The sequence below is a fragment of the Dipodomys spectabilis genome, unplaced genomic scaffold (genome assembly GCF_019054845.1).
Source record: "Dipodomys spectabilis isolate Male_0828 unplaced genomic scaffold, ASM1905484v1 ptg000024l, whole genome shotgun sequence".
Classification (NCBI taxonomy): Eukaryota; Metazoa; Chordata; class Mammalia; order Rodentia; family Heteromyidae; genus Dipodomys; species Dipodomys spectabilis.
The window spans coordinates 26550552-26576647 of NW_024870701.1; the positions used below are offsets into that span (position 1 = coordinate 26550552).

Genomic DNA, 26096 nt, shown 5'->3' on the forward strand with positions numbered 1-26096 from the left:
ACCATCCTGCCTCAGCCTCCCGAGTACTACACTACAGGTGTATGGTACAATGCCCATCTTGTATGGGTATTCTTAGTCATAAAGTATTGACTAAGTTAAGTGTGTGTCTCTTACATATATTGTGAACAAATTGATTTAAAGGGCAGTGACTCAAATCTGTTGATTTGGATTATATTTGTCAGATTAAATGTACTTAAATGCAATTTTATATTCACAAAAGCCTAAGAAGCAGATTCCCATTATTAAAAAAAAAAAAGAATTCTAACAATGGGCCAAGTCACTCTCCACATGTGTCTGAATAAAGCTAGACTGGCAAAGGGCGCATGGGCTCCATTATTTTGGCTGGATAATGCCAAACCCAACAGAGCAACACCAGGGATACTGAAGGGAATGGCCCCCGGTCCTGTCCCTGCATTTCCCACTGAAGGGTACTGAAGATGGTGCTGTGCAGGACGTGGCATTGTCACAGCACCAGGGACAGCTTTGTTCCTCCTAAACCATAACCTTCAAGTGACCTTGTCTTCCTCTCTGTTGTTTGCTTGACAACCTGGTGTCAAGCAGCTTTTCCTCTGGTTGTGGGTAGCCAGATATAAATTTGGGGTGTACAGCTTGATTTGACTCTACTCTTCCATTTCCTCCCTTGCTGACCTCATGGTAGCCGGGGTGCTTTTACAGGATTCCCTACTTCCGGTCACTGAGCTGCAACCCAGGCTGGGACTTAGCCCCATTGCCCTATGCTACTCTGACAAGTATTTTGGGAAAACTTTTGCCTCTGGCATGGTTGGCTCATAATGTGTTTTCCTTTTGGCTTAAGAATCTTGTATGTCAAGAGAACAGCTGGATTATCACCAGGAATGACAAGGAAGAAAGAAATCCACTCGTGTCTGTGTTGCAGGTAGGCCCCATCTGCCAGGGGACAACAGGAAGACCCGCAGCTCTGCAGGGTAGGGGGGAAGGATCTTGCACTGCTCCCTCAACAGAGAGTCACACATGTCCTAGACAATGGGTCCCACTGTTACTGTAAACGCCTGCGGGCCCAAAGACATGCTCCTTGCATAAGCCCAAACTCAAACCAAGGTTAGAGCCTTCTTTGAGAAATGTGACCCACCTGTCCCAAGAGTCTCCCAATGGGCAGAGATCTAACAATCTGGTCAGGCGTGATAGCACATCAACCTGAAAGCAACCTGACAAGTGTCAGTCTCAGCTGGACTAGCAGTGTACCCTTGGACAGGCTACTTATCCTCTTTCTCAGTGTCCTCATCTTCAAAATGGCTAAAATATTAATATTCATCTCCTAGGGTGGTGGTAAGGATGCAAAGAGTTCACATATGAGAATAATCTAGCACACAGTCAGGCCGCATGGGGAAGAGTGGTAGAGAGCAAGATCTCATGGGCCCTGTGATCATCCACTGTGTGCTGGGCACCTTGCCCAGGGTGGTAACACCTGCTGATGAGCCCAGATGTTTGCCAAGCAGGAAGCTTAAGGCAAAAAGCTATGGTTAAAAATAGGCCTTTCAAATCGGCTCCTTTTTTATGTTCCAGCATATGGATTGTGAAGCACTAGTTTATTTTTATCCTTTGGAAATCACTTCTGACATCATCAAGGCCAATGCAGAACCCTGCACAAAACCCAGGGCTGGGGCAGAGCTATGACCAAAGCTTCCTTAGTCCTGGGAGGTTAGCTAGCTGTGACTACATGATGTCTTTCTTGGACAGCCATCAACAGTCCTATAGTAGCAATAAAGACCTTGGTAGTCGGTCTTTGTGTGTTTCAAAGGCCCAGTGCCTGAGGACAGACTTCTTCCTCTCTCCCTTCCTTTCTGATGTAACATCTCACTAGAGCTGACCAGCAGCCAGGGTCTAGCAAGGGCTGAGCATCTCTCCGCAGCAGGACTTTCACCCTGGAGAATTCACACAGAGAATACATCCAAGGTAGCAGCTCCTCTCAGAACGCCTGGTCTCTCCCAAGAACAGAGAGGAGGGACATTCCACCGTCATCCATACCCTACCCTGGGGCTCTTGTTCAGAGTAGTTGATTTAGGTATAACATGGCTCATTTATTTTCCTGTCTTGTTGGGGTCATGAGAAGCTTTACAAACATCCAGCAAAAAATTGTACAACAAAACCACATGACTATCAAGGCCCTGCATGGCAGCCCTACCTCCGAGTTTCTTTCTTCGTTTGTACCCCAGTATGGCCTCTGTGTTCTTTTCCAATCTCCCCTCTTGGCTCCTAAAGCCCCTAGGAGCACTGTAGGAGTCATCTGGGCATCCTGCCTGAGTCAGGCAGGCCACAGTGAGCCTCTTTTCCACTCAGCAGTGACAACTCACATGTTAGACATGTTTGGGATCGGAAGTCCAGCATTATCCTCATTCCTGTTGAGGTGAGACCCAAGTTCTAGCATTTTTGAATTCTGTGGCATTGGCCAAGATACTTGATGTCCTTGATCCACAATTTCCTCTCCCCTAAGATGACCTCGGGAAGTCACGGGGCTTGGTATAAGGTGGTCACTCAGAAATCACAATGGGAATTCAGGTTGTTGGCTTCACTGTATTAAGATCCATGAGACTCTTATCTCCAGTTAACTACCCCAAAGCCAGAAGTGGAGGTGTGGCTCAAGTGGTAGAATGCTAGACTTGAGCAAGTAAGCTCAAGGACAACACCCAGGCCCTGAGTTCAAGCCCTGGGACTGGCATACCCTCTCCTTAATACAGCATCTAATGCATCTAATGCCAATTATGTTCTGCCAGGAGCCTCATAATACCTACAACCACCAGGCATCAAACAACAGTCTTCTGAGGGGAGGGAGGACTGGCCACTGGGGCCGCTTGTGAGTGGGTGTTTGGGTGGGTAAGACTTGTTTTTTTTTGTTGTTGTTGGTTGGTTGTGGGGCCTGAACTCTGGGCCTGGGCACTCTCCTTCAGCTCTTCAGCTCAAGGCTAGCGCTCTACCACTTGAGCCACAGCGCCCCTTCCAGCTTTTTCTGCTTATGTGGTATTGAGGAATCGAACCCAGGGCCTCATGCATGCAAGGCGAGCAGTCTACCACTGAGCCACCTTCCCAGGGCGAGATTTGTCTTTCAACATGGATTCCAGGCCAGATCTGTCTGACCACCCAGAAGGAGCTAGGTCCTATGCTTGCCTTGAACCCCTGTAGTACCTTGCACAGCACATTCCACCCGCCCACCCCATCCAGGGTCTTAGTCACTGACTTGTTGCTTGTTTGAGAGGCTGATACGGAAAGGCAGCCAGGCAAATGGGGGGAAAAGCTTAAGCATCCTGTGGTTAGTATTCCCTGAGTTGTGTACCAAGTCTTCTCAGTTTCTCATGTGTAAGGTTTACTCATGGGCCGTTGCACACACCCAGAGGAAGGGTCAGCACAGCGCGGACACAATAGGACAGTCAATAAGCACCAGCTACACCACCCTGCCTCTGCAGGGCCAGGCGGACAGGCCCTGGCACTCTAACCATTCTCTATTGCTCTGTAACAAATCACCACCAGGTTAGTGGCCCAAAACAACACAAACGTACAGTTCTGGAGGGCAGAAGTCTAAAAGTGGTCAACAAGGCTTCCATCCTTCTGGACCCTCGAGGGGCAAATCCATTCTCTTGCCTTTCCCAGCTTCCTCGGGCTGCCTAACTGCCGTGGCTCATGAGCCCACAACCCTCCCAACTGTGATTCTGTCTTCAGATCTCCTCCCCGGAATCTCGCTGTCCAGCTTTCCCCTCATGAAGACCCATGATTCCACAATACCTGCCTGGATAGTCCAGGATCATCTTCCCATCTCCAGATCCTAACTCCCATTTGCCAAGCCCCTTTCAGCACATGAGGTAACACATTCACAGACCCGCAAGTACAGGTCATGGGTGCTTTTGGGGAGGAGACACTGTTCCTATGCTTGCTGAGTGGAGCAACACTCCAGGGACTGCTATGTTCCCTTGGGTCTCTAGTACCTGCAGTTCCCTGAGGAAGTTGTGGTCTCTCTCAAGCATTCTCTTGGTATCCCAGAAACCCCAGTACCTGGTTAGGGAGCTCCTGGCACTGACCTGGTCATCGATCTTCCGCTGCAGCTGGACCACCTTGTTCTCCATGCCCACGTTGAGGCGTTTCAGGTGCTCTGCAGAGCGGGCCTCAATCTTGAGGGCCTTTAGCTCCTGCTTGGCTTTGAGCCTGCGGAAGGCGCACTGGATGATGATGGCTGCATCCCGCTGCTGCTGGAAACGCCTACGTGCCATCCAGCCCCGGATGTATTTCTGGATGATGGTGGCCCTGTGCTGTATGAGGACCTGGCAGGAGACACAGTGTGGATTTGCAGTGAAGTGCACATTACCAGTCAGTGATGACAGCCCAGGTTGGCCTTGGTTTTCGGAGACAAAAAATGTATTCTCTCAATATTTGAGGTGTCAGTGGGTGTTTACGAACAGATTTTAGCCAGGTTTTTCCCTTTTAGGAAAGCACCTGTTAAATTTGTGTTTTCTTCTTGTTGTAATGACTAGGGGAAACTAGAATCTCAAAACCTCAGAGGTATGGGGACCTAGTGATTATCCTATTTATCTCCCCTGTTTGACAAATAAGGTTCCTGTCCTGGTGTTGGGGAGCTGCAGGATTTTGCTATCAAGTTAAAAACCACTTCAGAGATAAAAAACATCATTTGTGTTCTTGCCTTAATGCCCTGAACAATCAGTGCTGTGCAATGGACCCATAAACAGGCCATGAGGTTAGCAGTGTCACTGTTAGGAAAGTAAGATCAGACTATCACACCTAGAGTTGGTTCCTTGCGCATGCTGCCCCCTGCTGGTTGCCTCAAAAATGTCACCTGCTCATTTCATAGGGGTATCACACAAGTAATCGCTAACCTATCAAGAAATTCACAGAACCTCCACTTTCTGAGCCGGGATAGTCCATAGTTTATCAATATATGTCCCGCCCTGATGCCTGACTACATTCGTTTTTTTCATCATCAAGGTGGGGCTTTAAACTTCTATTATTTAGAAAAGTCACATCTTCTGTGATCATAAAAGAGGTGGATGTTTGCTGTAAGAGAACAAGTATCGGACACATGTCCTCCCAACTCAACTTTCAAGTTGGCATTGTGCTTCAGTCCCACAGGGCTACTTGAACATGTCCTGATGTAGGGTGGCCGCGTGGGCAAGGGCTTCAGCTTCCATGGAACGATGCAAAAGGAAATGGCAGAGAGCAATTAGGGTCCTTCTCCTGACCTCATTTCACAGGATCTCACATCCTTCATCTCCTTAAGGAAAGCGTGGACATGCAGAAGCCTGGTACTGCCCTTGCTCTCAAGTCTGAGCCAGGCTGGGTCACCAGGCCCTGCTGCTGTCCGACATGTACCTTCAGGCATGTGATTCTGCTTCTCAGGACAGCTCAAGTGTCAAAAGGCATGCAGTAATATACATCCTCCTTTCCTCAAGGGACTGGGAAGTACGCAGACTGAGAGTCTGCAGCTGTGAGGTCCTCAGGGTGCCTACTCACCTGGTGGTAGGTTCTGCGCACGAACATGGCCCGAGCAAAGGCCTGGATGACAACAACAGCCCTGCGGACCCTCTGGTAGGCCTGGCGGGCCCTCTGCATGCGGTACTGTTTCTGGAACACCACGGCAGCCCGGGTCCTCCGCAGGTGTTCAGCCAGCCTGGGGACAGGAAGTCATGGGTGGCAGTAAAAAGAAAGCACTGGCCAGTTGGTAGAAGACCCTGAGTTGTCCAAGGTGCAAGTTCCTCCCTCAGTGGCCCCATCTGGACACCAGTGGCCACCCTTACTGCCCTGTAGCAGTGTCTCAGGTACTGAAGTGTGGGTTCAGAGCAGCAGAGTCAGCTGTCTCAATGTGGATCCGGCAGTTTTTCTACTGGTGCCAACCTAGGTCTGATCCTCCATGACCTCTTCCTGTTTCCTGTGCCTGGGCACCTCTTCTATGGCTCCTGAACTCTTTCTACCCTTCACCTGACAGCAGTGCCATCTGACTCTATGTGACTCATCAGGTGCAGATGCCGGGGCTGTGTAGTTCAGGGCTCAGCGGGTAAAGTTTGCTCAATGACTGAAACATGCTGGCTCAAGGACCCCATGGATCCCTCAGTTTTCTTACTTCCTGAGACCTTTCTGCCTGAAGGAGAGCATCTCTTTCCTTTAATTTCTGCCTTCCCTACTTCACCTCCCCAGTGAGTCAGAACAGATGGAAAAGTCGTACTTCTCTTAAGGGCCTCATGGCTTCCAGGGCATATAGCCCTTGGAAGTCATTTAACGCAGCCGTGAGAGAGGAGGTGACCCGCTGAGGCCACCTTCCGTTACTGGCTGAGATGCCTTCCTCACACCTGGATCCTGCCTACCTGCTGGGTTTCACACCCCCTCCCTTCAGGAAGAACCATGCCTAGCTCTGCTGCACCCTCAACTTGAGCCCTCTCAAGTCCCATTTGCCGATGGTGTGACTAACTTAGCAAGGACTATGGAGAATCACTCAGTGGCCAGTCCTGTCTTCTCTGCTCCTGGGCTGCTTCTCACAGTTCGGAGGTAACTAATGACACTCACCATCTCCGCTCACATGTGGGTAAAAGGCTCATGGCGGGCACTTGAGGGCTCAGGCACACATGCGAGGAGGTGCCAGCCCCTACTTTTACCTTACGGAGGAGGTCTGCTCTGAGCTTGGAACTCAGGGGTGTTCATTTGCTCCTTCTAACCCTAGGAGAAATGGCTCAGCGGCCATCTGTGAAACTTTGGTTCCAAAACACAAGACCTGATGGCAATTATTGTCATTATTGTCACTTTTCCAAGGAAAGTCCCATCTGGAGAGGGCTCTGGCCGTGACTGAGGGCTGGGCCCCCACCTGATGAGCCATGTAGAGAGCTGAAGGGCGTCTCATCAGAGGCCGTGGCTCCCACACCCGCCTCAGTGGAGATGGAGCCTGAGCTCTTACATTGCATCAGCCCAGGGACACCCCTTGCAAGGGAATGGTGAGGGCAGCTTCCTCTGCATGGAGTGGGGGGAAGGAAGCCAACGGGCATCCTAGATTCACTGCAAGATAGACATTGTAGCGGGACAAAGTCAGACCCTCTCTGCCGGCTCAGGGTAGAACTCCATAAAGATATTTCTAGACCTTTCCAGACCAATAACTGACCTCCAATGAGACTAGGTATAACTTCACTATGACAAAAAAGATGCGAATTACCACTTCCTAAAATAAGTCATTATTTTTTCACTTTGGAGTTTAGGCAGAGAGGAAATGATTCATTTGTGCCCACATCAACTTGTCCTAGGCTAGTGTGGATGGGGTGGGGGACAGATGGGGACATGAGGAGACCTGGGAATCAGACCTGCTTGCTTCCTAAGGTGAGGATGTGAGAGAGATGCACCCAACCACTGAGAAAGTCAAGATGAAGCCAGGCCTAACAGGAACCACACTAGTTATGGAGGATGGGAGAGGCCATTGCCCACTTCCTGCCCCAGATCCACCTCTGCTCGGCTCACCTGCGGGCCAGGAATCCTCGGCAGTACCTCTGTAGGGTTAAGGTAGCCCCCTTCAGCCTGTGGTACTTCACCCTCTGCAGCCAGCCCCGGACCGTCTTCTGGATCGTGATGGTGGCTGCCCGGAACTTGTCGGCCCGCAGCTTCTCCAAGTAGGCCACTTGGCCTGCCCGGAAGAAGATCTTGGTGCGTCCAAACTGGAACTTGTCTGGATCCTTGACAAGGTGGGGAAGGGAGCTGGTTGGTCATCCGTGAGCTGTGAGGTAGCAAGACCCATGCCACCACAGACATCTAAGGCAGATGTCTGTGCCAGAGATCGCATATGACTCTTGGTAGGTAACACGAACTCTGTATTTGTTACACAGACACCAAAGGTCCCGCTGTGGAACAGGCACCAGGCTTTGCATCAGGATGTTGTTATATACATAGAGTCTGACCTCCAAGAACCAGGGAAGGCAGAGACAAACCAACAAACAAACAATAACTCTATGACTTTCGGTCATGGTGTGAAGTAGGAAGAAAGTGTTGCTAAGGAAAAGGATAGTCAAGGAAGGCACCTCTGCGGGGGTGGTGTAAGAGCAAAGACCAACATGAACTGAAGAAGTTCATGGAAGAAGTGTGGAGGAGGGCCATTCCAGAAGAGCAAGGCAAATGCCAGGAGCCCAGCCGTGGGGGTGCCAGAGATCCCGAGCCAGTGGCTGCAGCTCCCCGCAGCTCCCTCGCACATCTGAGAGCAGAACCAGCTCCATCTTCTGTGTGCACCGAGGGGTGAAAAGATGGCAGGTGTGCTAGGTAAGTGAAGGGCTTGTCCTCCTGTCACTGATGTAGAAAATGGATGAACGTGTAAGAAGCAGTTTCCTTCTTTTTTTTTTTTTTGGGTCCAGTCGTGGGGCCTGAACTCTGGGCCTGGGCGCCGTCCCTCAGCTCTTCAGCTCAAGGCTAGCGCTCTACCACTTGAGCCACAGCACCACTTCTGGCTTTTTTCTTTTTTGCCTATGTGGTGCTGAGGAATTGAACCCAGGGCCTCAGGCATGCAAGGCAAGTGCTCTACCACTGAGCCACCTTCCTAGCCCAAGAAGCAGTTTCTTAAGATGAAAGCAAAAGCCTGTGTTCTTACAGCTTCCAGAACAACCTCCCCACCCCCTTCCAAGCTCAGCTCACCTTGATGAGGCTTTCTAGGACAGACTTGCAAATGGCCTTTTTGTCTGTGTTGGCAAGCTCTCTCTTCTTGACCAGCACCCGATATCGGTTGAAGAAGTCATGGTAGGTCCACCTGGAAGGAAAGCAAAGCTATGGTGACCTCTGATGGCATCTCGTGGGGTCAATGCTAAGGCATAAAGCCATTCTCAAGAGCAGTATCAACCGGTCCCATGGGATTTTCATCCTCCCCACAGTTTTCTGAGAATTCCAGTGTGGGGTAATTCTTGGATGGGAGGGAAGGGAGTTTGGGGACCACCTCATGGAGGATTCAGCTCTGCCCCAGGAGTACCCCCTCTCTGCTGCCACCAAAGGAGTGGGTACTCACCTGAATTTATTTTTTTTAAGTATTAATTTACTTTTGTGCCATTGCTGGGCTTGAACTCAGGGCCTTGGCTTTTTTTGAACTCTTCCTTGGCTTTTTTTTCTCAAGGTTGTCTCTCTACCACTTGAGCCACACCTCCACTTCCAGTTATGCTACTTAACTGGAAATAAGAGTCTACTGGGGTTTGCTGCCAAGGCTGGCTTTGAACCAGGATCCTCAGGTCTCAGCCTCCCAAGAAGCTAGGATTACAGATAAGAGCCACTGGTGCCTGGCTCAGCTTTATTTTTAAATGCTGGTTTTCTTTTACAGATCGATTATTTTAACCATGAAGGGAATTTTCAATCTAAAGCCCTCCAGAGGTCTGTGTGGCCCATCTCTACATTTCCTAAGTCCTTGGCTAGTGGAGGTACACAGTCAGGCCCAGTGTGTGCCTTTAGAGGTCTCAGGCAGGGCTGACATGCCTGTGTCCAGGACATGTGCTGCTTGTATCTCATTGGAAGGCACTGGACGCTGCACGAATCTTATGTACTTGCTTTTTCCTACTGCTGGTAGCCTTGTTGAGAAACTGTCCAGACACTCCGATTGGCTCACTCCCATCCTAGCGGCTAGACACGGATAAATGGCTTTAAAAAATATGAAAATGTTGAAGGGTCTTTGTCCAGCTAATGAAGCTTCTATGATCTCAATCATGTACCATGGATATCATAAACATTCCTAAGAGCTGACCAATCCTTGTAAGCCTGACCAATTCCTGAGTGACTTCATACTGGATCTTGAGAACAGAGAGACACAGCAGACAAAGCTGCACATCAGATACGGTTTTGTTTTTGTTTTTGTGTGTCTTGGATTTGGACTCAGGGCCAGGATGCTGTCCTGAACTTTTTGTTTCCGCTCAAGGATACCATTTTACCACTTCCATCCATAGCTGCACTTGTAGCTTTTTTGCTGGTTAATTGGAGACAAGAGTCTCTTAAACACACACTATCCTCTCTGATACTTTCAGGTAGGGAAACAGATTTGGGTGATAATTAAATGAAATAATGACACATGAAAAAGAACTTAAGATCTAGGCCCACTTGTTCCCTATGCCCAGTTGTCAGTATCCGAATGTTATAACATGGTCTTCAGTGGCCAGTGGGACAGGTGTGGGCTTTCCCTTTCTCATGACTTTCAGAGGGCATGTTTCATGTTCTAGATCAGGGTTATTTGTGTACTCATTTGTCATGTTTCTCTCTCTGAGTTGACAATTTTGCTAGGGAAATAATTAAAGAAGTGTTTAGCTGGGCTAAAAGCCTTAAATGCTTCTAATTTGAAAATCTTACTGCTGACAGATCCATAATTCAAGGAAATTATGACAGTGGGGAGACGTGACTAGAGACATCAAGGCCAGTTTGTGACTAGCTTAGAGTCTGGGAATACAGGAAATAGGATCTGACTTGGGTCAGAAGTGAAATGGTAGCTAAGTCCCAGGCTGGGTGCCTCACCTTTCCTACCTGTAAGGAATGTCACCTACCTCACCAAAGCATCTCCTGAAGCTTTATCACAGCCCACACAGATTGCTGGGAAAGCTGCAAAACTTCCCAAGATCTGAATGAAGCTGCTAGGAGAGGGCATTCTGGGTTCCTGTAGGAAGGTAACCATTCCCTACAAAGAGGACTGTATTCCTGGGCAGGTGGTCCCTCAGGAGTAGCTAGAGAGATCCACATCCAGCATGGCTTTGTGGATGAATAGGAGGTATCTTTTAAACAACTCCTCGCCCCAGTGCACTCCTCTGTTCTAGAGTATCAATGAGACGAGTCCCCTCCCAAGTCTATGAGTAGGCCCTGACAGTGATCTATGGCATGTCAGCTACCCCAGGGACACAGGTGTCCCTCAAACCTGCCTCTAATGTAGCCACACTTGAGCATTCTTGACTTCAGAGTCATACTCTCTCTTAAATAAGGACTTCCTTCACCTGGTGTGCTCTGGTCTGCTGGGAGGCAGAGGCCATGACCTGGTCAGAGTCACCCAGGGCCTATGACTGCTTGCAGGCCAGGCAAGCTTTCAGCAGAGCCCTCTGTCTGGAAGGACATCTCCTTGGAACTAGCACCTTGGATTCAAGCCCACCAACCAAGACTAATGGTCCCTGTCTGTATACAGTGTTATAGAAACTCATTATCATGGACATTAGACAATATATGTATATATATATATATATATATATACATATACACATACTTAATGTATGTATGTCTATGTCTATATCTATATTTGTTCTCTTCTTTAAGAGAATCCACTGCTATGACTGGCAGGGGAGAATGCAGTAAATTAGAATATTGTTTTGGCAAACTAAGCTCCATCTGGAGTCTCACACTAGATTTAGCCATATATATGTGGGGACAGTGCAAACAAGTATGCTTGCCCAGGAGGTCCCCAGTGAAGCATATGGGGTGCAACAGCCACAGTTGGAGAACTCTGTATACTGCTTCCTGGCGTATTTTCTTGTAAGGGTACAGGTTAGACAAACACCAATAGCACTTCCAGGAAGACTTTGGTATAAGGCTCTAAGTCATACAATCTCTATGGCATCAGGCCACAAAGAAAACCCCTAAGGACATCATGGCCAATGGCCATGGGTCAGGGTCACATGTGCTAACTTTCATTTTCAGATGGTACCTTCTGTCACTCACCCTAGGACATAGTCCTGGCTATGCTCACGTGGAAAGAATGGCTATGCCTCTTTTCTGCTGAACTTTGCAGGCATCCACCAGTCTCTTCAGGGGCCTTATCTCTTACAAGTCCCCACATGAGAACAGCAGTTTAGCCACGATAAACCCAGGACTCATGGTCCCTTTCTGGAGACAGTGTTACGGGCAATCATCATAATGATGATGAGTTTTTGTGTTTCAAATAATGCATCAGAACATGTATCTCTGTTCTCCCCTTTAAAAAAAAAAACAAACAAGCAGAGAAATAAATGTTGGATACAGCATTCTCCTTGGAAATATACATGGGATGGGCAAAACTTCAAAAGGGATACAAGAAGTCCTGGCAGTAAAGGGCACCTGTTTGGAGACTCACAGAGCAGACAGCGTTGGCTAGGAAGAACAGGGCAACGCATCTACTACCTTCTATACAGGAGGACTTGATCCAGTCAGTTTTTCTGGCATTTGTTTCCTCATCCATGAAATGGAAATAATGCCACCACCTTGCCTGCCTCAAGTGTCAATGGGATCTTTTCAACAAATGGTTCTAGGACAACTGTGTATTTTCAAACAAAAGAATGAGACATTGGCTGGCTGGTGTGCTGTGGTAACATGCACCTGTAATCCTCAGCTGCTTTGGCGGAGAAGACAAGGAGCCTGACGAAAATGTGAGACCTTATCTCAAAAGGAAAATAAAGGGCAGGGGGGCATAGTTTTAGTGGCAAAGCATTTGCCTAGAACAGTAAGTATAGGGCCCTGGGTTCAATACCAAGAACTGAGGAAGTGAGAGAAAAACAAGACCCAATCCTTACCCCATTATCATATTTATAAAATAGCTCAAAGTGAACTATGTAAAGTTTTTTTTTTTTGTCAGACTCTGACAAAAAAACATAGGTATAAGCCTATGTGAACTTGGATTTAGTAATTTGTTTTTATGTTGTTTTTTTTTTTTAGATAGCAGCTTGTCACACAGCTCAAGCCAACTCCTGATCTTCCCATCATACCTTCCCTAATGCTGGGATTATAAATTTGCACCACCAAGTCAATTACTTTCTTAGATCTTTTTTAAAAAATTATGACACTTAAGGTACAAGAAATTTTATACCTTAGGAAGTAGATAAACTAGACTTCTTCAAAGTTAGAAAAACTGTGTGTCAAATTATGTCATCAAAACATAAAAAAGCTAGTTCATGAGATAGAAGAAAATATTTGCGCCAAGTGATGGTGGTTCCTGTCTGTAATCCTAGCTACTCAGGAGGCTGAGATCTGAGGATCATGGTTCAAAGACAGCCTGGGCCGGGAAGTCCATGAGACTCTTATCTCTAATAAACCACCAGAAAACTGGAAGTGGCACTGTGGCTCAAGTGGTAGAGCACTAGCCTTGAGCTGAAGAGCTGAGGGACAGTGCCCAGGCCCAGAATTCAAGCCCCATGACCAATCCCCCCACCTCCCCACAAAATCACATAAGTGGCCAATGAGCATGTGGAAAGATACTTATTAACCAACATGGAAACACAAATCAAGATCATGATGAGATAGCACTTCACATGCACTAGGAGGCTATGATAAAAAAATAAGAAGTATGGAGAAAAAAATACTTATTGTCACTGCTGGTGAGAATGTAAAATGGAGCAGTTGCTGGAGGAAGCAGCATGGCCATTTTCCCAAAAGAGTAACAGAGGAAACAATTCCTAACTTGATCTGTGATTACATAAACATGATCCAACAATTCCACTCCTAGACATACACCTAAAAAAATAAAAATGTATGTCCACTCCAAATCATGCCCATAAAAGTTTGTGGCAGCATTATCCACACTTGTCCAAAGGCAGACGCAACCTACATGTCCACTGTGTGATGAATGGTAAAAGAAACTATGGCATATCCACACAATGAAGCAGTACTCAGCAACATACAGGAATGCACACATGAGCCTTGAACATCGTTGTAAGCAAAGGAGCCAGGTAGGAAAGGTCATATGTTATATGAATACATTTATATGAAATATCTATAATAAGCAAATCTATAGAGATAGAAAAATTAGTACTTGCCCACGTCTGGAAGGAGGGAGAGAAGAGAAGTGCCTGCCAACAGGGTTTGTTATGAAGTAATGAAAAATATTACAAAGATATTACAAGTGAAAGTACTATGAAATGACAGTAAGGATGGATGTACAGCTCTGAATATAATGAAATCATTGAATTATATACTTTATAAGTTACCATTTTAAAGTATATAATACCAGCTTCAGGAAAGGTACAGGTGTGAGAATCTTAGTTTGAGACTGTCCCAAGGGCAAAAAAAAAAAAAAAAAAAAGAAGTAGGAAACCCTATCTAAAATAAGCAAAGGCTGGGGGCATGTTTCAAGTGCTAGAGGACCTGCCTAACAAATCTAAGGCTCTCAGTGTAAAGCTGGTACTGCCAAAAATTAAATTTAATAGGATATAAATTACATATCAATAGAAACCAGTGTGATAAAGCAAAGATCTTATCCCAAGATTGTAACCATCATAGAATACCACACAATCCTAAGATCTGGTCCCATTATTTCAGCACTAGCACTCAGGAAGGGGTTTATGGTACAAAAGTTGTAGGACACAAGCTCTACAGCCCACTCTACCATAAATAACCCATACTTGTCTTTTGCTTTTCTCCCAGCTAGGTCCTAGGCCTCCCATGGTACACAGGCACAGCCATGGCTCCAAATGCTGAGCTTTGTCAGAGAAAAGGAAACTCAACTGCTCCCTATTGGTTCTGGCTGGAGCTGAGATACAAACTAAGACATGGAGGAAAATCCAACCAGCCCTGACAAGGCCTGGACATGACCAAGTCACTGTGGCTAACCCGGGGCCACTAGGGCCTCCAGGCCCAAGGGAAGTGGATTTCAGATCATATGCATTTAAAAACCACTGAGAAATCTTGCCAAAATACAGGTAGTCAGAGCCCAGATTCTGATTCTGACTTCACAGATCTGAACAAGGTCCTGTCTTCGAAGGTTGGTAAGTATGTGCGCGTGGCTTCAGTGTGGCCCTGAATAGGACACATGTGGTCAGACTCCAGCCCACAGAAAGGTGAACAAAGCTCAGGTAAAAAAGCCAGGTGGATGGATGGAGTCTGGAATAAAGAATCACATCACTCTAGCCCAGCCCCAGTGGCTGACTGACACCTGTAATCCTAGCCACTCAGGAGGTAGAGATCTAAGGACTGTGGTTTGATGCCAGCCCAGGCAGATCAATATTGGAGACTCTTCTCTGCAACTAACCAGCAAAAAGCTGGAAGTAAAAGTATGGTTCAAGTAGCAGAACTCCAGCTTTGGGGAGGGGGGAGAAATGAAACACACACCCTAGAATAAATTCCGCACTATTTTTTCAACACAGGATGCGATCATGTCTGTTTTAGGTTCAAACATGATTAGGTAGGAGGTGAACTACACAGTTTCTAAGGCCTCCCTGCAATTCTACAGTCTTAGGCTTTCAGGGGATGGAAGCTGAGGAAGTTTGAAATCTTTTCAGAAAGCACCACTCAGTTTTATGAGGCTGATGAAGTGAAGGATTGCCGAAGCTTACTCCAGGTTTTGTTTCACTCTTTTCATCTTCTCTGTGAACATCCCACATTGGAGGAATCCTCCCATACTTTTTTGGGTTAGCAGTATTTGCCTCATGGTTTCTCCAGACATAAAGTTGTACAAGCCCCGTAGGGAGAGGCAGGTGACTACCAGACCCGAGCACTGGGGAGCTGGTGCTGGGAGCTGGGTGGGCGAGTCTCCCTCCCAGACACTGCATTCATCACCACGCTTTATGCACATTACAATGAACATATTTCTTGGCCACTGCGCAGCATTTGAAATTGAATGGTACATTTCCATTTTAAGCCAGCCTCCCAGAAAGCTATAATTCTTAGGAAGGATAAAAATAGACAGGTACCCTGAAGCCAGAGGGAGAGAGGCAGTTCCAGACTACGGCTGCTGGCAACTGTGTCACAGACCTCCCCTCTGGCTTGGGGACTTTTGGGGCATGTGTGATGTCCTCATTTTTGAACATGAGTAAGAATTCTTCCAAGGAACCAGGAGACTGGAGGAAGAACCTCAAACCCTCAGGCCCTAACAGGATGGTTCTATGGGAAACTTGGCACAGCTCTTTGTGATCCTGGACTATGCCTCTTCTTTCCTTTTGTTGCCTTGTACAGATAAATGTAGGAAGATGGTGCAAATGAATCCTCCTAATCAAAGAAGTCTCGTGAAGTCTCCTTGGGAAACATCTGTACAAAGTTGTATAGTTACATGAAAGATAACGGAAGTAAAATCACTTTCCTTCTTTTTTTTTGGCATCGGTCCTGGGCTCACACTCAGGACTGGATACTGTCCTTGAGATTTTTGTGCTCAAGGCTAGTGCTCTACCACTTGAGCCATAGTTCCACCTTCTGATTCTTCAGTGCTTAATTGGAGAGAAGAGTCTCACAGATTTTCCTGTCCAGGCTGGGTTCAAACCACAATTCTCAGATCTCAGCTTCCTGAGTAGCTAGGATTACAGATGTGAGCCCCTGGAGCTTGGTGAAGTCACTTCTAATGTCTTAGCAGACAAGGTGGTAAATTCTTCTTTAGTCAACTCCCAGGGGGCCCAGGTCCCACTCAAGTCTCCCAAAGTCAGGTCAACAAAATGACTGACTGCTCAGGGCTCCACCAGGAGGCTAGCACACATCTCATTCTTTGTGTATTATCCTCCACAGATGACATATTGCCTGCATGTGGCAGGCATAAAAACCTCACTTGGTTCATCCCTGGATTTAGAAGATATACATCAATCTTCTGAACTAAGCAGTTAGGTGGTTCTGTTTCTTTCTTTCCAGTCAGTGGTGTGACTCCCAAATGGTCACCATGGTTGGCAAGTGCAGAAGATTAATCAATAGGGATGAGCCAAAAGATTACAGGAGCAGGAGCTTTGTCCTATCCCTTACCACTCATCTTTCCCCCAAAATGCCACCTCGTGGCTTGGTAGTAACAAAAGGATTAGAATCTAGAGGAAATAGTATGGACAAGATGACCCAACACTAAAGGCAGTGCTGCTTTCCATACTAGAAATCTGTTTGGAAAGGGAATCCTCTCTTGGTCCTTTTAGTGAAATGTGCTAAGGCAGCAGACCTAAGTGGGGCATGTAGGGCGCATCCTGGATCTGGGCCCACACATTTAAACCATGGCACTAGGCAACATTATCTGTGATACCAGAAATCAATCTTTCCTTTCCTCCCTACACTTTCTGTAATCCCTAGAATGACAAAAATAGAAGGTGCAGATGCACTTATAATTACCTGCTAGGTTGAAGCCTAAAACAATTAGGATGACAGGAAAAGACATTTGTCAGGCACTCTGAAAGAGATCAGGAAGTTGTGGCACGCTGACCTGGCTGGCAGCTCTGAGTGCAGGCAGGTGGAGTGAGCAGCAGGAGAGGCCATGCTCCATGTGGGGCTAAAGTCTTGGCAGGCATGGACTCTCTTAGCTGCCTAGCTGAAGTGAAAGCACACCTGGAGTCCCAGCTTCCTGTGACTGGGAGATCAAGCAATAAGGGCTCCTTCACTTCTGCCCATCCCTGAAGAGCACGCTGCACCCTGGCTGGTGGCAGCCTCCTGTTGCTTCCCCATCAAGAGAACCTTCCTCACTCAAATCTCACCTTCAAGAAGCCACAGTCCCTCCTACACTTGCACTACAACCTTGCACTTGGGCTTGTGTTGTTCCCTAACGGCCTGGGTCACTTCAAGCTGTGAGCTCTTGGTAGACAGGGGCCAATACAGGGCAGGATGCTCAGTGCAGCATGAGATATAGAGGAGAAAGATTGAGAGAAGAGACCAGAGAGGCCAGCAGCTGCTCTCATGCTACATAAAGCTCGTGGAGACTCGAGAAATAAAACCTTCCCCTCTGTCCTTTATCTCTAAACCAGACCGTGCTGTGCTGAGACAGAACACACACTAGGAGCGGATGGCACACAGTCATCGGATTTCATGGGGTGAGCTGAAGAAGCTGAGTGGTGAATTGGCACGAATGTGGACAGCCCATCTGCCTAGGGTATCTCATTGCCACATGCTTCCCTGAGTCTTCCCCATAGCTGGACATAGTCTTGCAGATGCCTCCTGCTTTACAAGCCACCCATCAGTCTAATGATAACTTACCCACAAGGCCACGTTGAGTTTTATTCCTCACCTCCATTCCTCTGCACTGCTCAGCACAGGTAAGTACAGTTGTACTTCATACACAACTACATGAGACTGAGTCCTAAACCTCATTCATATTAGGCATACACTCTGTTACTGAGCTTTTATATAACTTCATAGAACTTATCGGCTGACACTTACAGTTGCTTAGAGAGTTTTGGAATTTTTAGAATGGGCTTTTGAGGTAGCCACACCCACTGAGGTTTCACCAAAAATTAATCTAGAAATTTCTGGTTTAGACATGTTCTACCCAGATAGTTACACCTAGAGGGAGGCAGGTTCTTGCTTGTGTGTGTGTGTGTGTGTGTGTGTGTGTGTGTGTATACGTGCACACATGCGCACACATATGCAGGCTGGTACTGAAGCTTGAACTCAGGGCCTGGGCACTGTTCTTTAGCTTTTTCACTCAAGTTTGGTACTCTACCACTTGAGCATCAGCTTCATATTGAGCTTTTTGGTGGTTAATTGCTTGGGCTGGCTTTGAACCTCCATCTTCTGACCTTAGCCCTCTAGGATTACAGGTGTGCACTGACTTGTATCTTAATGAGTATTAAATGTTTAAATGCTCTGCATTATGCCAAGGACTTCAGATAGGATACACTATCTCATGCCTCACAGTAACTTAAGAAGTTAGTCCACTAAAAGATAAGGAAACTTTACCTCACAAAGATTAACTTGCCTAAGGGCCAAGACAAGAAGGGTGGGAAACAACACTTGAATAAGAGCCTGACTCCAAAGCTGGGCTGTTTCTGTTCTCACCCAAGCCACAGTTCTGAAGTGCTCACTCTTGCTCTCAAGCTGGAGAGAAGAGAGTCTGGGCACAGCACACTCCCTCCTCTGCTAAACCTGTGTGGCGGATGACACTTCCCTGACTTGAGTTGTAAGGTTTATGGCAGAGCTGTGCTGGTTTTAGACCCAACTCAACCAGGAGCTGGTGTCTCAGAGCTGTTTCTGAGTTTCATTGTGAAAATACGTTTTAGATAACAATACCTTATCTTTCTATAACACGCAGACATGGCCACACCACAATGTTCATTCTGCCACAAACTACCCTCTAACAATTTCCAACCCAAGTTGGTCGCAATTCACTAAACGGATTTACTGAACCGTAGTGGTCTGCAAGGCACAATTCTGAGAAATAGTGAGTCCAGAAAGCCCAATAGATACAGAAGCCAGGAGCAGAGCTTGATGTCTTCAAGCTAGTTCTTTAGTTGAGTGAAACTAAGTTGGACATGAAGCCTGGGCCTACAGCAGACACTAAAAGACAGTGGAGGTGACCAAACCACAGTGAGTTGGATGCAGACTCGAACCACTGGGCCTGAACCTTCAAGAGGTCATAGGATACTCGGGGCAGACTGGGAAAAGGCATGCCATACTCGCAGAGCCTTTATCAAAAGCATGAGCAATTCCACCTCATTAGTAGTGGCTGGGAAGCCATTTGTGTTCAGACCTAAAAGTAAAAAAACCAAGAGAGGATCTCAGGCCTTCTACCTTTTGTTCCCAGGCACAGAGGGATGTGGTGGGGAAAAGAATAACAGTAGCCTACAGCTTGGCTCCAGCAATCACCCTGAACAATGCTTGAATGTGCAGGGTTTGAAAAGATGCCTGGATATTACAGATTAGAGATAGTTCTTATCTCTTCCATGACAAATACAAATTGCTAATCCAACCAGCAACTTCCCTCCTAGGTCTAAACAATTAGAGAATCATTTATAGTTAAGATGTTAATGGGCAATTAATCACAGCCTAGGAATTGATCCCTCACTGCAGGGGAAAGCACCAGGAGGTCTGTGGGGAAACGTGTGTTACGTTCATTTCCTGACACTCAGAGACTTCTCTCAGGGAGGGCAGTCCTTGTGGGCAGTACCAGAGGCCCTGTGCTGCTGCACTGTCCTGCTCAGGCTGAGTTAACGGTAGATGTTATTTGATTCTTGTGACACTGGTTGGTATGCTGGGTGATTTTGGATGAGCTGATGGGATTGCCAACCACACCCCACCTCTACTTCAGGTGCACCTGCTATGATAGTTATGTGGGAAGCTGAGCTTGGGAGAATTGTGGTTTGAGGCTAGCCCTTGGTGGAAACTTCTGTAAAGACACCATCTCAGAGGAAGAAGCTGCATGTGGCGCTGTGCAACTATCATGCCAGTTATAGCAGTGTGCAAAAAACAGGAGGACAGCAGCTCAGGAACACAGCTGGGCAGGAATCAAGACCCTATTTAAAAACAACAACAACCCTGCACCATAGAAGGTGAGGTGTGGCTCATAGAATAGTGCCTTCCTAGCAAGTGCAAGGCTTGGAATGAAAACTCCAGTACCATCCACACACGAAAAAATTAAGGGAATAAGTATACTGCCATATTTCACTGTAAAAATAAAAAGAGAAAAAGATGAAGGGGTTAGGTGGGAGCTGAATAAAGGAAATCTTACTTTGCAACTCTAGCTAGCCCATCATTCAGAGTAACGCCAATGTGAAATTTGAAAAACCGCCCCAAGGGATGTCACTGTTGACTCCTGTACATCTTAGGCTAACCGAAATTCTTACTTCTGTCAACGTTCTGCTCAGGCCCTCAGGCTGTGGGAACTGTGGTCAGTCTGTCTCCGGCTAACAGCACACACGAGGTCTTGGGGTGGCTCTGTGCTCTGGAAGTGTGAGGCTGGTGACATATTACCTGGATGGGTAGCCTGCCGCGCTGATACGAATCGTCTCCAGTACCCCACAGGCTCTGAGCTGCTGCACAGCTCTCTTTGGATCAAAGCTGCCAAACAAGAAGATAAGCGATGAGCGGCCACCCTGGCAAATAAGCAGAACATTAGAGAAAGAGAGCATTCCTCTAACTGAAGTCCGCAAGGCATCTGCTACCACTGAGCTAAACAAGAGTGCATACAAGGTCAAGAGCCATTTCAGCAGCTTCAGTTCTGTGGCCAGGCACATGTCCACATTCTTAATCTCACCAGGGTGATGATCTCTCTTTTCTTGGCCCAAGTCCTACTCAACCTCCAAGACTCATATGCCCTCTCTCCTAAGCTTGCCTTATTTCCATCCACACCGACTTGTCATATTTCAGTGTCCATAACCTCAATACTTGGCCCCAGTAGAATTCTTTGGCTCAGCAGTTGAGAGGGTGAATTTCAAGACAGGTTGCCACACTCACTTTACCAGCTTCATATGTACTTTGGGGAAAGTAACTTAACCTCTTTGGGTCTTGGCATATTCATCTATGAAATGGGTATAGTGTTAGTAGCACCCATTTTCTTGGGTTATGAAGTGGAAATGTCATGGATGGATCAAGAAAACAAACAACAGCATCTGGCATGAGATAAGGGCCAATCAAAAGTCTTATAGATGAAAATCTTTACCTTCCTGTCCTTAGAGAGATGGGCTCCAACTTTAACCAGTCCTATGTTCTCCAATGCTAAGCCTAGTACTGAAACCAAGTATCTGCTCACCCCCTACCCCATATATACAGGACACAGCACCACAGTAGAAGTCAACCCTGACTGAAGGGCTCTGTACTGGGTGAGGAGAGAAGAGTGCACAGGGGAACACTGAGGCTCTGCAGGATGTGGTACAAGTGCTGAGGAAATGCAAGGGAAAGGCTCAATAAATCTTCACCGAGGGACTGGAGGTGTGGCTCAACATGGTAAAGTACCTGCCCAGCATGTGCAAAACCCTGAATTCAAAACTCAGTTTTTTAAAAAAGGATTAAGCCAACTTAGAACGAATCATTCTTTATGATTGATGAAGACTACTGTTCTCTGTGGATGAAATGCACCCTTTCTTTCAGACGGCACATAGCTCAACTGAAGCTAGGGCCATGCTTCTTTGGTTGCTGCTACTGGAAGTAGAAGGGCAGGAGCCACAGGCTCACAGCAGGCTCACAGCCATCAATCACAGTGGCTTTGGCAGGAACTTGATGAGGCTCTTGGGCAGCTGGCTTGCCCTGGTGGATAAAGGAAGGTGGGTGGTACATCACCTTTGCCCCACAGGCAGCCCTTTGATACTCTCTGATAGCCCAGGTGTTCCCTCCCTGGCAAATGAGTCCACCCAGATTCTGGAACTTTGGATCTGGCCTGGGGTCTGCCTCATTCAGACCATCTCTCCATGAGAATCCCTGTTTTCCCATCTCCATGTGACTTGGTTAACTCTTGATCCAAACCCCTCTCCAGTGAAAACTGCTGAATGGGCCTGGGACCCAGAAGGAAGTCCATCCAACTGAGGCATGTGGCAGATGGTGTTATGCTTGCCTGGGTTCAGTGAGCACTTTCTGAGTGACTGACTTAGAGCTGCCTGTATCTGCGGGCCTCCTGCATTCCATGCAGGGTCTTCAGGTCTAGGAAATACCCACATCTTCCCCTAGGCCTGCTCACTCATTGGTCTGATCTTCCTCCTACACTCAGCTTCTTTCTAGTCTTTTCCTGATCACTTCAGTCCCAAATGATCCAACTTTCAGTCACTCATAACACTGAATGTATAAGGCACAATGGAGTGCTGAATTTCTGTTCAATGGTGAACAGAAATGACTTAATTTCATCAGAGCTCTGCAGATCAAGGGTCTAATAATGTGCCCTGAGGGCTCACGGTGTGCCTGCCCTTTCCCCGTGCCATAACCTCTGTGGTTTTCCTCCATAGGAGCAGTCACATTTCTGGGCTCAGAGCAAGGCTCTCATCAATCTGAGTGGCAATGATTAAGCTCATTAAGCTCCTAGGGCCATAAAGGCTGCTTGCAACCTTGAGAGACCACAAATGGTCTTTGGGGTGCAGGCTCTGCCCCTCTTGGGGGCTGTTCAGGCAACCTGAAGATGCACCTGAGCTCTGGAAAGGTCTTCCATGGGCTGCCAGGAGCTCTGAACCTGAACCCTGCAGCCATGCCCTGCAGGCCACGGGTGCCTACCCTTGACCCACATGGGTGGAGCTGCAGTCCTGGTTGCTCCTAGAGCCTCCTACTATGTCTTCGATAGAAAAGGAACAGATGATCTGAAAACCCTTCCTTCCTTAAAAGGACCATTCCTCTCTCCACTACCCATATCCCTCCCTGACCCTGTACTTTGCTACTTTGTAGTTTATCACCACCTGGCAGCCAAGCTTTAACTGGGTCCAGTCTAACAGCTGAATAATGACTTGTGAGCCAGACTCCCATCTCATGGAAGCATAGGGTAAGTTCTTTGAGAACAGAGTCAGGAGAGGGCTAGACATCTCTCTGTGCCCCACATACCACCTACAGCTGTTCCTCCAGAGCTCAGGCCTCATGCTGCTCTGTTTCTTGGTGAACCCCCTTCCTTATACCTGCTTTTTGCCCCAGAGATGGCAACGCCAGTTCCCTGAGGAAAAGGAGCAAGGTTGACCTCAGCTCTGTCACAAATGGCTGGGCCCACTATGCAAGGCAGAATCTGACACTTGTTTTTCTCATTCACTCAATAAGTGCTAAGAGCCTCTACCCAACTATAATTCATTCACTTGCTCTAGCTATGAAGTAATGAAAAACGGAAGGATGGACATCCTAGGGAAACACAAGAAAATGATACATGTAAAATACTGCCATCTTCCTTCCCTGCTCACACACCCAGAGGGAACTGGGAACTATACAGTCTTCTATTCTCTAATCTCCCTAGCAGTAAAGAAAACCTCCTGTCAAGCCCTCTCATTTTGCCTGCCTGCTGTTACCAGGAGGTGACTAGAACTGAAACACCAGCCCTTCTGCTCTTATGTTTTGAAAAACACTGATGATAATAATTAGTACCGAACTCAACTGAAAAATTACCAGATACACAGGAACTTCTGAGCACAAAGTTTACTGTCTCCTCAGTCTTTTTCCACCATAAGACCTGCGGTGGGGATGTTGAGCTATATTCAGCCAGAGAAGCTGCAGAGGTAGCAGAGATCCAATGTTCAGACTGAGTTAGAGCTGCCAAAGAGATGGCTTCACAGAAATATGTTCTATTAGAACTGAACAGAAATCATGGAAAGGAAAGACAGGAATAGGTGTTTAGAAAATTGAAAAACACACCAGTGGAAGAATGGCAGGTATAAAGGCCCAGAATAAGGAACAAGGAGGCCACTGAGATGCATAGGAAGTTGTGCCAAGGGTATGGGATATTATTCCAGGCAAGAATTCTGGGGGTATGGATATCAGAGTGCTATATTTGGGTGACTTCCTAACTCCTACACAGGGAAGTGAGCAAGGGGTGGGAAGACAGGTAAATAAAGGGAGGCTGAACTAGATCAGTGCATGCTGCAAGCATGTACTCAAAATCACACCAACTTCCATTGATATGTACGGTGGATACATGTTCACCAAAAACTAAATGAAATAACGAAATGAAGAGGATATGTAGCAAGATCTTGGGAGAAGGAAGAGCAAAGGAAGACCAATGGGCCAAGCAAGTTCTCATGTAGATTCCACGGGACTTTCACAATGAACAGAGTGGTGGAGAAGGAGGAATTAAGGGCAATATGGCAGCCTGTCCAACATGGCAGCCAGTAGCCACATGTGGGTATGGGATTAATAAAAATTAAACAGAATGAACTCAGTTTCTCAACCACAGTAGCCACATGGGATTGGTGGCTCCCTTGTTGGCCAATGCTGACTGCAGAATACTTTCATAATCACAGAAAGGTTCTCCTGGCCAGCGCTGGTCTAGAGGGACTTTCTAGAAGTTTCTCAGACTTCTAGTTTGGGAGATGGAGGCTAGTGAGTAGAAGAAATGGCAGGAATTGTTTTGCCATTACTAAAACAGAGACCAAAGGAAGAGGAACCACTTTGAAGGAGAAAGGTCCTAGAATGTGGGGTGGTGTGCTGTTACTGGTACACAGAAATGCTGCTCTGGAATGTGGGTAAGGATACCTGAGACTTCATGGTACCTGGATTTGCATGAGGTTAGCCATGTGAATGTGGACAGAACTGCAAGGAGCAGTTTCAAGGTAGGGATAGAGGTAGGCGAGGTAGGGAATGGTAAGTGGCAGCAGCTATGGGGGGAGCAAGGCCATCGATGTGACATATCACTCAATGGGACAACCCAAGGCTGGTTCCCTTGACTCCAGGAAAGCCTTTCTTCACCACTTCCATTCCTTGCTTGTTTGAACTTAGTGCTCGCTGAAAGAGGTTCCATATTTGATTTGGGTGTACACATTGCTTAACAGCAAGGAAAGTTCTAGAGGGCTAGGGAATTCACCTTCTTACCCTCTCTAATCTAGGACAGCAGAGGTGGGACCCACCAATGTCTGTTGGGCTTTGCTCAGCCTATAACTCTCCTGGAAGTAAATGATCAGACACCAGGCTAAGCCACAGAGCCCCATAGGCTGCTCCCCTCAGCCCCCCTTGGTTGCAGCTGAACTTCTGAGTTCAGAAAGATATGGAAGCAGGGCTGGCCACACCCAGCGGGCACTTACTGGAAGGGGAGCTTCTCATCATTGGGCTTGATGCAGCGGACATAGTGTGGTGTGGTGGCATTCAGGGTCTCCATGAGCAGATGCAAGGAGGTGCGGAACTGGGGAGGCAAAAGTCAATGTTTGGTTGGTTATCAGTTTGTTGAATGTACAATAAAGGGAAACTCACATATGAATGGCGATGGTAGCAGTTGTCACTGTCCCCCCACCTCCCCCCTTCCCCAGTCCTAAGGCTTGAACTTGGCCTGGGCACTGACCCTGAGCTTTTGTGCTCAAGGCTAGTGCTCTACCACTTGAGCCACAGCTCTACTTTCAGCTCTTTTGGTAGTTTAGTGGAACTAGGAGTCTCACAAACTTTCCTGCCCGGGCTGGCTTCAAACTACAATCCCCAGATCTCAGCCTCGTGAGTAGCTAGGATTATAGGTGTGAGCCACTGGCAGTAGGCTTAGTGACATTACTGTTCTTACTGTGGTTAATCTGACCTGTAGTCAGATTTTATCCAACACTATCACCTTGCTCCTCAAACTGATTGGGCCTAGCAAGTCTTGTCACAGTGACGGATCCATGAGATTGAATGAGGTGAAGAATGCCCAAGGATCCCAGAAATGTCCAGAATTGGTAAACCAGAAGAATAGGTCATGTTGCAAGGTGCCCTCTTTGGAGACACAATGCCCACAGAGACCTTAGAGCAGAAGCTGTTCTTCAGTTGTCTGCTCCTCAGGCTTCATTAACCCTCTTCTCCACTCTGCAGATCTGACTTGACCTCTCCACAAACTCTGCTTCAGGGATTAATGTATCTCTTTCTTCAGTTAGTCCCTCTGGGGAGTTCTGAAG

The 26096-nt window shown here is 47.2% G+C and overlaps 1 protein-coding gene across 1 annotated transcript in view; it reads right to left on the reverse strand.

Annotated features, from left to right (window-relative positions):
- Nucleotides 1-26096, reverse strand: part of Myo5b (myosin VB) — a 295029-nt gene that overhangs the window by 52732 nt on the left and 216201 nt on the right. The window contains exons 16-21 of the mRNA XM_042675118.1: nucleotides 25266-25363; nucleotides 20548-20634; nucleotides 8632-8743; nucleotides 7474-7685; nucleotides 5491-5647; nucleotides 4047-4286 (exon numbers count right to left, since the gene is read on the reverse strand). Of these exons, the coding sequence (XP_042531052.1) occupies nucleotides 4047-4286; nucleotides 5491-5647; nucleotides 7474-7685; nucleotides 8632-8743; nucleotides 20548-20634; nucleotides 25266-25363 (906 nt within the window). The remainder of the gene's footprint in view (nucleotides 1-4046; nucleotides 4287-5490; nucleotides 5648-7473; nucleotides 7686-8631; nucleotides 8744-20547; nucleotides 20635-25265; nucleotides 25364-26096) is intronic.